Raw genomic sequence first — 14,490 nt, 5'->3', positions numbered from 1 at the left:
AGTAAAAAATCAAGAAAAAAAATTAAAAAAAAGGAAAAGAACATTGCCCGGAGCAGGTTTCGAACCAGTGACCCCTGAAGTCCTGCCAGAGTCCTGAAGTAAAAACGCTTTAGCCTACTGAGCTATTACGCCGAGTACACATTTCTGACGTATTTTATACCTTATATAAGCAATCTTCGTAGTTGCACAAAATTTAACGACAAAAACAGAACTCTCCAAATTATTCAATCGTTTCGCGTTGCAACGCTTTATAATTTTTAGGTTTTAAAATCGTCAAAAGATGCATATAATGGCTATATTAGAGCATGGTTAATGTTCAGTATTACTGTTTCCTCACAAATAACATAACTAAAACGAAAACTTACGAATCTGAAACAACTTTTTTCAATTTTGTCAATTTACCAAAGCGTGAAAAGATCCCTTTAAGAGAAGCGTTTTGAGCAATCACATTGAGCGATTAAGCTGTAAATTTCGTAGTAACGGGAAGAAATTTAAATGATAAATAAACACAATTTAATGATTTGAGGCAAATACGCTCCCAAAACAGTATGAAAATGACATGTGGATATATTTCATGGTTCTTTCTAAAACGATTTACATTTTACAAAGTCGCTAACCAGAAACTGGTCACTTTGATTACAAATAAATACTGTAATATAATGTCATACCATTTGGTCGGCGCACACCTCGTAGACAATTTTTAATGAAGTAATTTTCCATGTCTGAATCAACGTGGATAAGGTTCCCACCATGTATCTGACAGTAGTGCTTTGAAACGAGAATTCGATCATTACATATCAAAATAGGCCGTAAAATATAGATTTTACCATTTTAAAATATTGTTTCCCAAAATCGCATCAGTTGTATTGAAAATAACCCGTATATATACAACACGTATGTGGAATACATTTACCAATACGACAAACTTAGGGAATTTAATGATATTTAAACAAACGTCTCACAATGATTTCGTCCCAAAAAACAATTAGCTAACATTTAAACAAAGATTTACACATAAAACGTTTATACAAATGACTAAAAGCATATACCCACCACAGCTTCCCAGAAGCGCGCGGGTGTTTTCGGAAACAAGTAGCACGAGCAATCAAATGCCAGCCATCCATCAGGACAATCTGTTCCCTCTGTTGCTGGTAAGATGATGTGGTAGAATAATAGGTTGGTGTTTATTATAGATCAGGTTTATCATGCGAGGCTTAGAAAACAAAAAGCACGAGCCTTGGCGAGTGCTTTTTCGTTTTCGTGCCGAGCATGATAAACCTGATCTATAATCAACACTAATCTATTATTCTATTTATCCCACTGTTTATACAGTAAACCTTTTTATTTAAACAAAAATTGTTTTCATGAGTGTTTGTCGTACTTGGATAATGACTGTAGTGTAACCAATGTCAGTATATTAATCCGCGTTCCAAAAATAACCGCTGATCAAATAATCATTTTTTTAAATCAGAATATCGTTCTGTGACAAAGAGTCGTACGTTATTAATTACAAATGTATTCATATTGAATTGCAAATCTATAACTTTTATAACATCAATATAACATTTTGTTGTTATATAAAAGGAGCTGCATTTGTTTACAACGTAGCCAAACAACGTATCACGTGCCGTTGATTATAGCAGAAATTTAATAAACGGGGCTTTAATCAACCGAATTCGCTGTAAAAGTGGGATAAATAAGATTAATACATGTGGTTATACATAACATTTAGTTTATATATAGAGAATAATAGGTTAGTGTTGATTATAGATAAGGTTTATCGTGCAAGGCTTAGAAAACAAAAAGCACGAGCCTTGGCGAGTGCTTTTTCGTTTTCGTACCGAGCATGATAAACCTGATCTATAACCAACACTAATCTTTTATTCTATCTATTCCACTTTTTATTCAGTAAACCTTTTTATTTAAACAAAAATTGTTTTCATGAGTGTTTGTCGTACTTTGATTATGACTGTAGTGTAACCAAGGTCAGTGTATTAATCCGCGTACCAAAAATAACCGCTGATCAAATAATCATTTTTTTAATCAGAATATCGTTCTGTGATAAAGAGTCGTGCGTTATTAATTACAATTTTATTCATATTGAATTGCAAATCTAAAAGTTGTATAAAATCAATATAACATTAAGTTGTTATATACAAGGAACTACATTTGGTTACAACGGAGTCTGACAACGTGGCATTATTTGCCTTGTTGAAACTCTAGAGGCTACATTTATTGTCCAATCTTCATGAAATTTGGTCAGAAGAATGGTCTCAATAATATCTTGGATGAGTTCGAAAATGGTTACGTTTGCTTGAAAAACATGACTGTCAAAGGGCGGGGCATTTTTCCTAATATTGCTATATATAGTAAAAAAGTGTTAACACTCTAAAGGCCACATTTATTGTCCTATCTTCATGAAACCCGGTCAAAAGATTCATCCCAATAATTTCTTGGACGAGTTAAAAAATGATGCCGATTGGTTGAAAAACATGGCCACCAGGGGGCGGGGCATTTTTCCTTATTTGGCTATAGTAAAACCTTGTTAACACTCTAGAGGCCACATTTACTTTCCGATCATCATAAAACTTAGTCAGAAGATTTTTCCTAATGATATCTTGGATGAATTCTAAAATGGTTGCGGTTGTTTTAAAAACATGGCCACATAGGGGCGGGGCATTTTTACTAATATGGCTATTTATTGCTTTAGTAAAACCTTATTGACACTCTAGAGGCCACATTTATTGTCCGATCATCATAAAACTTGGTCAGACGATTTGTACCAATTATATTTTGGATGCGTTCGAAAATGGTTCCGGTTGGTTAAAAACATGGCCGCCAAGGGGGCGTCGCTTTTTCCATATAGCAGTAAAACCTTGTTAACACTCTAGAAGCAATACTTATTGTCCGATCATCTTGAAACATTGTCAGAAGATTTGTCCCAATGATATCTTGGACAAGTTCGAAAAAGGTTTCAGTTGCTTGAAAAATATGGCCACCAATGGGCTGGGCATTTTTTCTTATATGACTTCATGAAATTTTGTAAGAATATTTGTTTAAATGATATCTTGGAAGTGTATGAAAATGGTTCTGGTCTGTAGAAAAACGTGGCTGCCAGGGTGTTTACTAGTCATGAAGGTTGGTAAGAACATTTTGTTCTTATGACATCTTGGGTTGCACATAACAAGTCAGTTCCTTTGAATCTCAGGTAAGCGACTTTGGGCCTTTCAGGTCCTCTTGTTTTTTTTATTTTTTGTTAGGTTAGTATTTCTACGGCCGATTCTCCGATAAACAGGATTCTAAATAGTTTTTCGTTGTTATATTGTTATAATATTGGGCGAAAATAAACGTTCTGTTCTGATTCCGGTTATCATTTCACAGTTTTGACTTCCATTATTGTAAATTAAAAATACATTACGCATACGTTGTACTAGCTAGTATATAAATAATACGTTGGTAATATCTAGTTTGTTAGATTGTGTAAGATTATCGATTTTATTTTCAGAATAACACCAGGAAATATTTTTCTTTTCTAATAAGTTGATGATAACATACAATGTAAGGTATTTTCTTATTATTCAAGCTTTCCCATCGTTTGTTTACTTGTTTAAAGGACTTTAAAGGATTTCTCTTCTAGAATCTTAACGCAAAACTAGTAATAGCATTGCTTTTCTGGTTTTCCTGTCGAAAATAGTATATATTTTTTTCTAATGTCTTTTTTTTTACTAAATTTCAAATCACCGACATTTCCCTAAAAAAATATAATTGCAGATTATATGTAATAAATGAATCATGAACATATTAAAACGCAAACAATATTTACCTGCCAACAAAGAGAATAGAATAACAAGACCGTGTTGTTTCGACATTCCGATTGTGTTTGAGATTTGATAAGAGACCTGATGTGAAATAACTCAGATAAGAGTCTCTGTACAAAGACATGTGGTTTTAATTACATAAGTATGGAAAAAGAGGCATATCAATGGCATGTTCCGTAAATAGCGACAGGCATGTCACGGCACATAAGAACTTGAATGACATTTGTTTTAAGAAAACAAAAACTGCTTATAGACGTTGTGCATATTAAGAACATATGCGACACTATGCAATGTCGTGCAATTGAAAAGAGAACATTCGAAAACGTTTTAGCTTTAAAACACAAAAAGCAGAAAGATTAAAAAAAATGATTGTTGTCATTTTCTTTGTTGTTGCTGTTAATTGTTCACCTTAAAGTGACCTTACTTATTCAGAAAATATGGGAAAAAAATCTAACATTTTACTACTTCAATGTGCAGAATAAGTCGATATATTTTAGCTTACTTAACAGTAGGCTTGAAATTAAAGACTTACTACTTTACACCACTTTTAGGTTAGATTTGATCTCTTGACTCCTCATTATGTGAATGATAAGGAAACTGTGCTATTACAGTTACAATTATAATAATACTATTAATATTTATTTATTTACATTTAAGGTCAATAGCACATACACATATATGACACATTAGACATGGAATATATCACAGATTAACATAGAATATATCTCAGATTTCAAGGAATTAAGACTAGGCTGATTTTTGAAAAATCAAAATTTAAGAGCAAACAAATAAAACGCTGTTACTGTATGCATACTTTTAACAATACTGAAGTTTTTTTAACAGTAGTATGTTCATATGAGCATAAATGCTGAGAACGTATGCATAACCCATTAAGCTGAAAGCTTATTTCCAATGGGGTCCATAAAACACCCACTGAAAAAGAAAAGTGACACATAACCATATGAAAAAACAAAAATTAAGAATTATCAATTAAGATTTTGGTAAAAAACGGGATTCTCAAGAGTAGGCATTCATCTTAATTTGCACAACATCACAATTTAACATGGTTATCACAGATGATTGTTGCAACATAGTATTAATAAAATAAAGTCACGTTTACTTTCTGATACGTGTTGTTCAAGAAGATGCTTTTTCACTAATTGTTTGAACGAAGTAATATTTTTTACACCAGAACAGAAAAGAACATAAGTTTATTTACGACTTGTACAATAAGTACATAATCATTGCAATTCTCTTAACAGAGTTGTCGTTCGTGCCACAACATGCATATGCATGTAATGAACCGCAGTGTAAGAGAGAGAATCATTGCATAAATACATATTTTGCAAACATAATATAAAGTCACATTGGAAAAAAGAAGCACATTCAACTAAACAATTACATAACTATAAGAGGATGAACTGATTTTTTATTATAAGTAATAGCAGTTCTATGAGACAGTGCTAATTTAATATAAAGAGCTAGGTTTTTCAGAACATTCTTACAATTAGTATTTAACAAATTTATGAATTTAATAACACTTGGATTAACATGATAGTATCATTTGATATATTTTTGTCTTATATCAATATACAATGGATAACGTGCCAATTCACTATATATACAGCAGCATTGGAAGTTCCGATATTTATGCCCCCCTTCGAAGAAGAGGGGGTATATTGCTTTGCACATGTCGGTCGGTCGGTCTGTCGTTCTGTCGGTCCGTCCACCAGGTGGTTTCCGGATGATAACTCAAGAACGCTTGGGGCTAGGATCATAAAACTTCATAGGTACATTGATCATGACTTGCAGATGACCCCTATTGATTTTGAGGTCACTAGGTCAAAGGTCAAGGTCACGGTGACCCGAAATAGTAAAATGGTTTCCGGATGATAACTCAAGAATGCATACGCCTAGGATCATGAAACTTCATGGGTAGATTGATCATGACTCGCAGATGACCCCTATTGATTTTGAGGTCACTAGGTCAAAGGTCAAGGTCACGGTGACCCGAAATAGTAAAATGGTTTCCGGATGATAACTCAAGAACGCATACGCCTAGGATAATGAAACTAAATGGTTAGATTGATAATGACTGGCAGATGACCCCTATAGATTTTGAGGTCACTAGGTCAAAGGTCAAGGTCACGTTGACCCGAAATAGTTAAATGGTTTTTGGATGATAATTCAATAACGCATACGCCTAGGATCATGAAATTTCATAGATAGATTGATCATGACTCGCAGATGACCCCTATTGATTTTGAGGTCACAAGGTCAAAGGTCAAGGTCACGGTGACCCAAAATAGTAAAATGATTTTTGGATGATAACTCAAGAACGCTTTTGCCTAGGATCATGACACTTCATAGGTACATTGATCAAGACTCGCAGATGACCCCTATTGATTTTCAGGTCACTAGGTCAAAGGTCAAGGTCACAGTGACAAAAATAGTATTCACACAATGGCTGTCACTACAATGGCCAGCCCATATGGGGGGCATGCATGTTTTACAAACAGCGCTTGTTACATTTAGTATCCTTTTACAAAATTTTAGTTGAACCGTTTCAATAACCTTAGATTTACCGTGGCCCCAAATCTCTGCCGCCTAACATAAGGTAGATCCAACAAAGGAGTAAAAACTTTGACATAGTAGTTTTGGCTTCAATTTATATTTGTTACAATTAATCAATAAAACATTCAACGCTTTACCAACTAGTTGTTCTTGGGTCACTGCAAAATTACCAGTATAATTGAAAACTGTTCCTAAATAATTAAAATCATTTATCACTTCCAGTGGGGAACCATTATATACTAAATTCTCTGATTGCAACAGACTGCCTCTTTTTCTAAAAACCATAACTTTCGTTTTATCTACATAAAAATCTAGACTCCATTTAGTACAATAACTACGTAATAAAAGTAAACTTTTGTTAATCTCTTCAGGCGAATTACCAAGAATTATATATCATCAGCAAATAGCAACAATATCAAGATAATATCATTCAGTTCTAAACCACAATTTATATCTTGTAAAAATAACTCGAAGTCATCTATAAACAGATGACCTTTAATCTTGTCAGGGAGAGAATTCCAGTCTCTTGGTCCAGTATATAAAAAAGTATGTTTACAAGAAGTATTATGGACACTAGGTAAAAAAATAAAACAAGAAATGGCGCGGCAGAGGCCGACGCGTATCCCCACGCCACATGTTTGACCCAGGGGGCGCCCCAGAGTTGGTAATGGGGTCTTGCATATTTGAGATTGACCGTATTGTCATAAGAGATGTTCAGTATCAATTTGAACTAATTCGGTGTAAAAATGAAGAAGTTAATGTAAAATAACATAAAAATGTGTAAAAATCTCTGACCCAACCCCTATAACTTTTGACACAGGGGTCAGATCAATATTCCAAATAGTGCAGGGTCGCACATATCCTCATAGCTTCCATGTGTGTAAGTCAAGGTTCTAGTGCTAATAGTGTAGGAGGAGATAGTAGCCAGGACGGACGGACGGCGGAGATAACCACAATATCCCCACGCTTTTTAAAAAGCGTGGGGATAATTAAATTCCTTGGTTTCTCTAGAGCTATTAACAAATTTTTCTCTAAGATATGAAGGACATGTTTTATAATAGACTTTATGCATGCACTTTAGCCTTAGCTGTTTTACTCTATAGCTAACATTTAACATATTCAGATGAACATAGTCCTGCCAAGTAATACTTTTTTTTTATTTAAAATGTTTTTCATACTTGTAATGCACATTAAATTTAATTATCTAATACACTTCATATCGTCATGTATGCAGTAAATAACGTACAGTTGAAATGCAATCCTATAAAGCTAAACCCATTGTAAGTAGTGTGTAACCATTTTCTTAGGGTTCCTTTTGATCACGTGACGATCACTAATGTAAACTAACATGGTGGATTAATAAGAAAAGTCGTCGCGAAAATGTTTTAATAATTGCCATAGATTGACCTTAGATACAGGTATTTCTACCAACTACATACAGTTAACTGTTGTTTTTTATTTTGTGTAAATTTCACATTTCGGCTGTATGCGATTACCCAGCGTCTGATGCTAAGCGATGGAATTGCCAACGTCACCTGGCCCTGGGTTTTCATTGTGATATCGGTGATCATGTTTTATCTTGTGTTAAACTTTAAAATTGTTAAATATTATTAAATGTTTTCCCCTTTCCCAATGGAAATAAGTATATATTTTTTCCAAATGGGAGCAAAAAAATCCCAAAGGAAGGTGTTTTTTAGATCTCAATATTTTGTTCATCTCCCATCGATATAAGTTCAACTATAGTAAATATCGTACGATTACCGTAAGTCGACCATGACCTAATTTCGACCACTTTGTTTACATTAAGAACGCGGCCATTTGGATGACGTCACACGCAAGCGCTCCGAGTATTTTGATGAAGTGACATAAATACGCTTATAAACAAAAACAAATAAAAACAAAATGAGGAAAAAACAGGTAAAATTGCATTTCAAAATAAAAATTTAACTAAAATTACACAAATTTATCTATATCCCATACCTTTTATTGGTCCTCTTTATTAAATTCCCACAAAAATTGAAATGTCTAGTCGACGATCTTAACATAACACTTTCATTGACAGCGCTTCATATCGGAAATAGTAGTAAATCGTAGTAAATTTAAAGCAAAGCTTTTTATTAAATTGGTTTTCAGACCTCTTCATAATGGTGATCTTTTTTTACTTTTTTTCTGTTAAGGCTTATCCAAAACGACTTAAACAGACAAAGAAACACAGATTGTACTCCCCAACAGCTTTATCAAATGCTTACAAGCTAGTAAAAAAAGATGGTGTCTCTGTAAGAAAAGCGGCTGCCTTGTTCAACGTCCCAAAAACCACTCTAACGGATAGAACTGCTGGAAGGGTCAATGTTAACATTATGTCTGCAGGAGCTTTGCCTTTGTTTAGCTATGAAGAAGAAAAAAAATTGGTTGAACATTTCAAAAAAATGGCTGAATATGGCTATGGGTATACCAGCAAAGAGTGTATAGACATTGCATCTGACTACGCTATTCAGTTGGGTAAAAGAACGAAGGATAACCTCCTTTCTCTAAAGTGGATTTATGGGTTTTTAAAGCGCTGGCCAGAACTCAAAGTTCTCAAACCAAGAGCCCTTGATCATGCTCGAGCTAAAATGGCCTCAAGGAGTCCATCTCGAATTTTTATCACAACCTCAAAGAAACATTAACAAAAAATGAAATGACTGATGAGCCCCACCTGATCTACAACATTGATGAAAATGGGGTAACAGTTAATCACAAACCACCATTCATCGTAGCTGGTGCTGATTACTGTCCTTCATCTGTCACTTCTGGAAAAGGGCAGACAATCACAATAATTGGATGCGGTAATGCAGCAAGTCAAGCTATACCCCCATTTTACATTTTCCCAGGCCAACGAATGAAACCTGACTTGTTGAATGGTGCAGCTCCAGGCTCTAATGGTACAGTAAGCGAGACCGGATGGTCCAATGGTTGCGTTTTTCGCTCCTACTTAGAGCAGCATTTCCTGAAGTTCACCCCCGGATCTAGTGACCAGAAGAAACTACTGATACTTGATGGCCACAAATCACATGTGTCAGTTGGTTTGACAGAATGGGCTCTGGAACAAAACATCATCATATTTGTCCTTCCCCCTCATTGCAGCCATATCCTCCAACCTTTAGATATCGGCTGCTTTGGACCGTTCCAGAAGATGTACGACAGCCTCTGCCATCGACTAATGCGCCAAACATCAGCTGTCATTACACGCTACAATGTGTGTGATGTCGCATCAAAGGCATACATGAAGTCAATGTCTGCTGAAAACCTTACTTCATCATTTCGCCGTGCAGGCATATACCCGTTTAATGAAGACGCTGTCCCCAGCCAATGTCTTATCCCAGCTGAAGTTTTTCAGCACACCGAGACAGAAACTTCAGACAGCCAGAAAACTGTTGAAGGTGGGATACAAGTTGATCAGAAGAGGTGCAACATTTATGTGCCCATGCTGTGCTTAAGAAGAGTGACAATTGTTCTTAAGAAAAGTGAAAGAAACTTGTTCAATTGTATTTATAAAATATTGAAAACATATTTAATATATATTTACTGTTTTAGTTCGTGTTAAAATTGTTCAGAGAAGCGAAGTTTTAAGTTTAGTTGGCCTAATCCATTACCACTAGGGTGCTGTCCCTTTCCCGGATGTGACGAATCGACTTAAGGTAAACAACGCGCGGAGTTAATGTTCTTGTAGTGTGTATGAAACTATCGGCTTTGCGTAGTAAAACATGCTGTAAATAATCATTTTTGACATTGATTTAACGGGAATTAAATAAATCTCTGAAGGTAAATAGTATATTGCTGCATTTTGTTGCGTAAATTTAGAAATTCTTTTACTTGTTTCCTTAACCGGTCGACTTTCGGTAATTGGAGGATATACGATGCTGTCCGGTAATCTTGCGCAGTTAAGGGTCAATTGGTTTTAAACATGTTCTTTTATAAATTGACAATATAACAGGGCTCGAATTTAACTTTTTTTTCTACTTGCAAAAAATTGCGAGCAGCTTTAATACCAACTTGCAAAATAAAAAACATTCTCGCAAATTTTGATGGAAACATAAAAAACCTTGGACATTAGTTTAGTACTATTTAAACAAAATAAAAGTACTTAACATGTATACACATTTTATTTCTGCAACCATACAAAGATATCAGTTCCTTGGACCATAAGGGCCCACATCAGGTTGATTGACCATCTTCATCTACAACAAGTTTTAGTCTTATTTTAAGTTATTTTTCCCACTAATTCACTGTTTTCGTAGAAGGATTTAAAATCTGTTTTTTCTAACTAAACGGTTAACTTTGCTTTATCTTTTGTATTATGTATATTTTGTGTTATTTCCGTCTGTGGGAATAAAGTGACAAGTTATTTTTCGCTTCAATTAACATGTGTGAATAGTCGACTGTTTCACATCCTTTGTACCAATACCATCCGTGTATCTGTTTATACCAGTCTACATACATGGTGCGCGCTTACGCATAAGGGTACTTGGGCGTTCTATAAATTGACCTAAGTCTTAGGGATCATGACGTCGAGCAGCATTATACCTACTCATTTCTTTTCACTATTTGTTTACTCGCAAAAAAATACTAGTGGCTTAAAACTTAACTCGCAATTGGTAATTTTTACTTGCATTTTGCGAGTGTGCGAGTGTTAATTTCGAGCCCTGTATAATATCAAAATTTATAATGAAAATAAGAAGTTCATGTGCTTATTAACACGAAAATATCTGATTAATTCAGTGAAGATCTGTCTGATTTGATTTCAAAACAAACATGACTCACCTCACTTTCAAACTATCACAGTGTCCAGTAATCTTGGGCACTTGGTGTAATGACCTCGTTTAGGCAAAATTGCAGACATATGGTGTCTAATTTTTGAAAAAAAAAAACATTCCAGAAAATTATTTTAAAAAGCAGTTTGTAAAACCATTCAAATTTAATGTGGATTAATAGCTGTACTTCGGTTTCCTCGATGATGGTGATGGCATTCCGTTGACTGTAGCAAAAGAAATATTAACATGTTAAATTAATTGATTTCTAGCGTGAAAAAAATGTTTATGCAGTCATTCCGAAATACCGTCGGCCCTCGGATTTTTCCGATAATAATTTGGAAAATCCGGAAATGATTCTAATATTGCCGGACCTCGTGTCCGGTAATAAAATTGTAGGCGAAATTTGGAATTCCATAAGCTTTTTCCAGAAAAGTTTCAAGGCGAAAGTAAGGAATTTATCTAGTTATTTATGAATACTTTAATCATGAAAAACATTTTTTTATTGGTTGCATTTCTTGAATGACGTACGTGCATATACGGTATCCGAAGATTTTTGCTGTGTCGTCAACGCAAATTACACACTACGTCATCACTATATGAGTAGATTTGCAAAGGGAGAGAAACGATACCATATACTTTTGGTTCCCGTTATATCCGATTAATTCGTAAGCAAGCAGGGCATTAACACAGGTCATTGTGATCTTCCCGCGATCTGTCAACACCTACACAGGAGTTCGAAGCAATCTGACAATATTTACACAGGAGTTCGAAGGAAAACAGAGTATCCAGTTATATGACTGGTGATTTTGTTTTCATTTTATTTATTAATATCTTAAAACGTTTCAATTAAAATTTGGTGAAAGAGCCAAACCAAACTCTCATGATGATCATGATGATCAAACTCAGCACTGCAGATGTTACAGCTTATGACCATTCAGCAGCTGTAGACAAATGGCTGTTCAGATTCGATGGTTTTATTTTAGATTAAATATTTAATGAGGTTTTTACGTAACAAACGCACACCTACATACAGGACCAATAAAGTTTTCTACCATAATTTAAAAAAAATTATCCAAATAATCCACTCAAAAGCATTAGGATTGACATTAAGACTAGTATAATATTATAAGGTATGCTAGCCTACAACACCTTAGCAAAAAAATTAAGTATTATATGCTCATGATACAGGGAGATGGTCTTCGTCGACTTAATTATTAGCGCCCACCCAAGGCTATGCCTGATGAGTATCCAACGAAAGAAGATTAGTCAAAGGATGTGTCTTAGTAGAGGATTCAGATATCCAGGATGAAGAGACAAATGTTAAAGAAATCTTGGCAATTCTGAATTATTAAATGCATGCTTTGTATATTAATCTGATAATATTACAATATTGTTAAAAATGTCATCTTTGTCTTTCGTCGTCATTTTTTTACTTTTTGGGCCTGAAATAATCAGTCTGGGCCGGAAATGGCTGCATGATTATAGGACCTCATTTCCGGCAATAAATTATAATTTTGGGAAGGACTGTTAATGCATATCAGGTTTAATTTTACCATGATCATGCTTCCATAGTTTACTGTACAGAAAATATTAAAACTAGGCAATTGCGCATGCGGAGATCATACCAAATGTGGTTTGACAAAATGGCGGGAAATGATGACAATGTCATCTGATGCGATATATTTTCAAAGCCAAAAAATACAATAACTGATCGGATATTGTGCAATGGATTCTAAATTAAACGTTGGAATTCTTTATTTTAAGTATGAAACGCTAAAGACTGCATGGAATGTGTGATTCATTTCGAATTTATCGTAAGAAGGTCATTGTTAACGATACATGTACAATGTATAAGGATGACATAACCGGTGTTAAAATGTAATGATTGATTTTTATTTTGCATGGAATACGTACCTTTTAAATCCTTTAATTCTTAAAAATGTGAAATTCCATCTTTCATCACCTAAGAAAACTATTCGTCGTCTGCGAAATTCGCAAACTGAAGAGTGCGCAAGATTACCGGACGCCCAAGATTAGCGGATTTAACTGTTTTAATTTAACACTTGTATTCTCAATTTTTAAGCATTTTTTAGCAAAACAACAACACGAATTTCCCAATTTTAGTCAAAACACAGCAAATTTTCCCATTCCAAAGGGACCTGGCCTAATTTACATAATGGTGGAAAAAACACTGCAGAGCATTATGGGCTTACCTTAGTTGCAAAAAAACAAATTTCCAGCAAATGACCTTCTGGGTTGCTGGGAGATTTAGCAGCGATTTTTCTTCCCCCATTGGGAAAAGTACCTGTACCATACCAATTGGGATAAATTAGTGCGAACATCCCTGAAATTGGGAAAATTTGCGTTGTGAAATTTTCACATTGGAAATTATGTGTTTTTTTAATTGCTTCGTATAAACATCACAAATCAACTCAAATATTGATTTACATTCATTTTGGCATGAAATGTTCTGTGTCATTGCTCATTTTATTTGTTAACTTGCAGATAATGCACTTTTGGAAAAAATTGATGAAATTTTCCTTCCCTTTAGGAATTTTTCAGATGGCAATTGCATGGGAATTGGGTAGTTTTTCTTCAACAGTACTGGAAAAGTACCTTTTACGGGTACTTCATAAAAAAGGGAAAAAATCGCTGTGTAGGTACATGTATGTACTTATAAAAGCTAAAAGCATTGAAAGAGAGCTCAGGGGTTTTTTTGCTATGTAAAAAAGGCCGTAAAACGGACCCGATTCAAATGCAAACGGACCTGCTTGCCAACTGAATTTTTTTTTAAATCCCAATTTAAAAAAAAAAATATTTTTTTTAGAAAGTGTCTTATGACTTATGATTTATATTAGACTCTTTATCTCAATTTTATTTTTTAAACAACCTACAAAATATATAACCATAATTTATATGATTTTTATCCAAAATGGCCTGGAAAAAACCTGTTGCGTCAATATTTGTTGATAAAAAAATCCCAAATTTGTCCTTGTTGTCGATATAAAAAATTCCCAAATTTGCCACTTTTATCGATTTAAAAATCCCAATATAACATGATTCCTTTTCCCAAAATTGCTGGAAAACCCCCTGGAGCTCGATATGAGTATTCTTGTGAAAATGTGCATATTGCAGAAATAAATGAAAATAGAACTCATTAGACAGGTCTGAACAATTCAATTAAATTGTATCCTTGTGTTGGGTATTGACAACGGTGTATGGCTTCTATTGACATGCAAAAAGATACAAAAAATTAATGTTGGTAATTCAAACAATATTACCAACTTTAAAATAATATCAACTGTTTA

General features: G+C 34.3%; 2 protein-coding genes and 1 long non-coding RNA gene across 15 annotated transcripts in view; 2 read left to right on the top strand and 1 right to left on the bottom strand.

The window, feature by feature from the left end:
- Nucleotides 1–607: 607 nt before the first annotated feature.
- LOC127834836 (uncharacterized) lies at nt 608–3,957 on the bottom strand. Its single transcript, XR_008028235.1, has 3 exons — nt 3,824–3,957; nt 1,054–1,148; nt 608–768 (listed from the first exon to the last, which is right to left on the bottom strand). It is a non-coding gene; the product is annotated as an uncharacterized LOC127834836 (long non-coding RNA).
- Nucleotides 3,958–7,704: 3,747 nt separating this feature from the next.
- LOC127833813 (glutamate-rich protein 6-like) overlaps nt 7,705–14,490 on the top strand; it is a 77,343-nt gene continuing 70,557 nt past the window's right edge. For all 13 annotated transcript variants that reach the window (XM_052359275.1, XM_052359274.1, XM_052359282.1 and 10 more), the window contains exon 1: nt 7,705–7,810. The gene's annotated coding sequence lies outside the window, so the exon portion shown is untranslated. The remainder of the gene's footprint in view (nt 7,811–14,490) is intronic.
- Nucleotides 9,070–13,691, top strand: LOC127835562 (uncharacterized). Its single transcript, XM_052361996.1, has 2 exons — nt 9,070–9,836; nt 13,688–13,691. The coding sequence occupies exons 1-2, from the start codon at nt 9,070–9,072 to the stop codon at nt 13,689–13,691; spliced, it is 771 nt and encodes a 256-aa protein (XP_052217956.1).

Source organism: Dreissena polymorpha, chromosome 6 (genome assembly GCF_020536995.1).
Source record: "Dreissena polymorpha isolate Duluth1 chromosome 6, UMN_Dpol_1.0, whole genome shotgun sequence".
Classification (NCBI taxonomy): Eukaryota; Metazoa; Mollusca; class Bivalvia; order Myida; family Dreissenidae; genus Dreissena; species Dreissena polymorpha.
Note: the sequence above shows the minus strand (reverse complement) of the source record. Positions and strands in the feature narration are given on the sequence as shown.

Coding starts and splice junctions, on each gene's coding strand:
- LOC127835562 (XM_052361996.1), top strand. CDS start 9,070: ATGACTGATGAGCCCCACCTGATCTACAACATTGATGAAAATGGGGTA.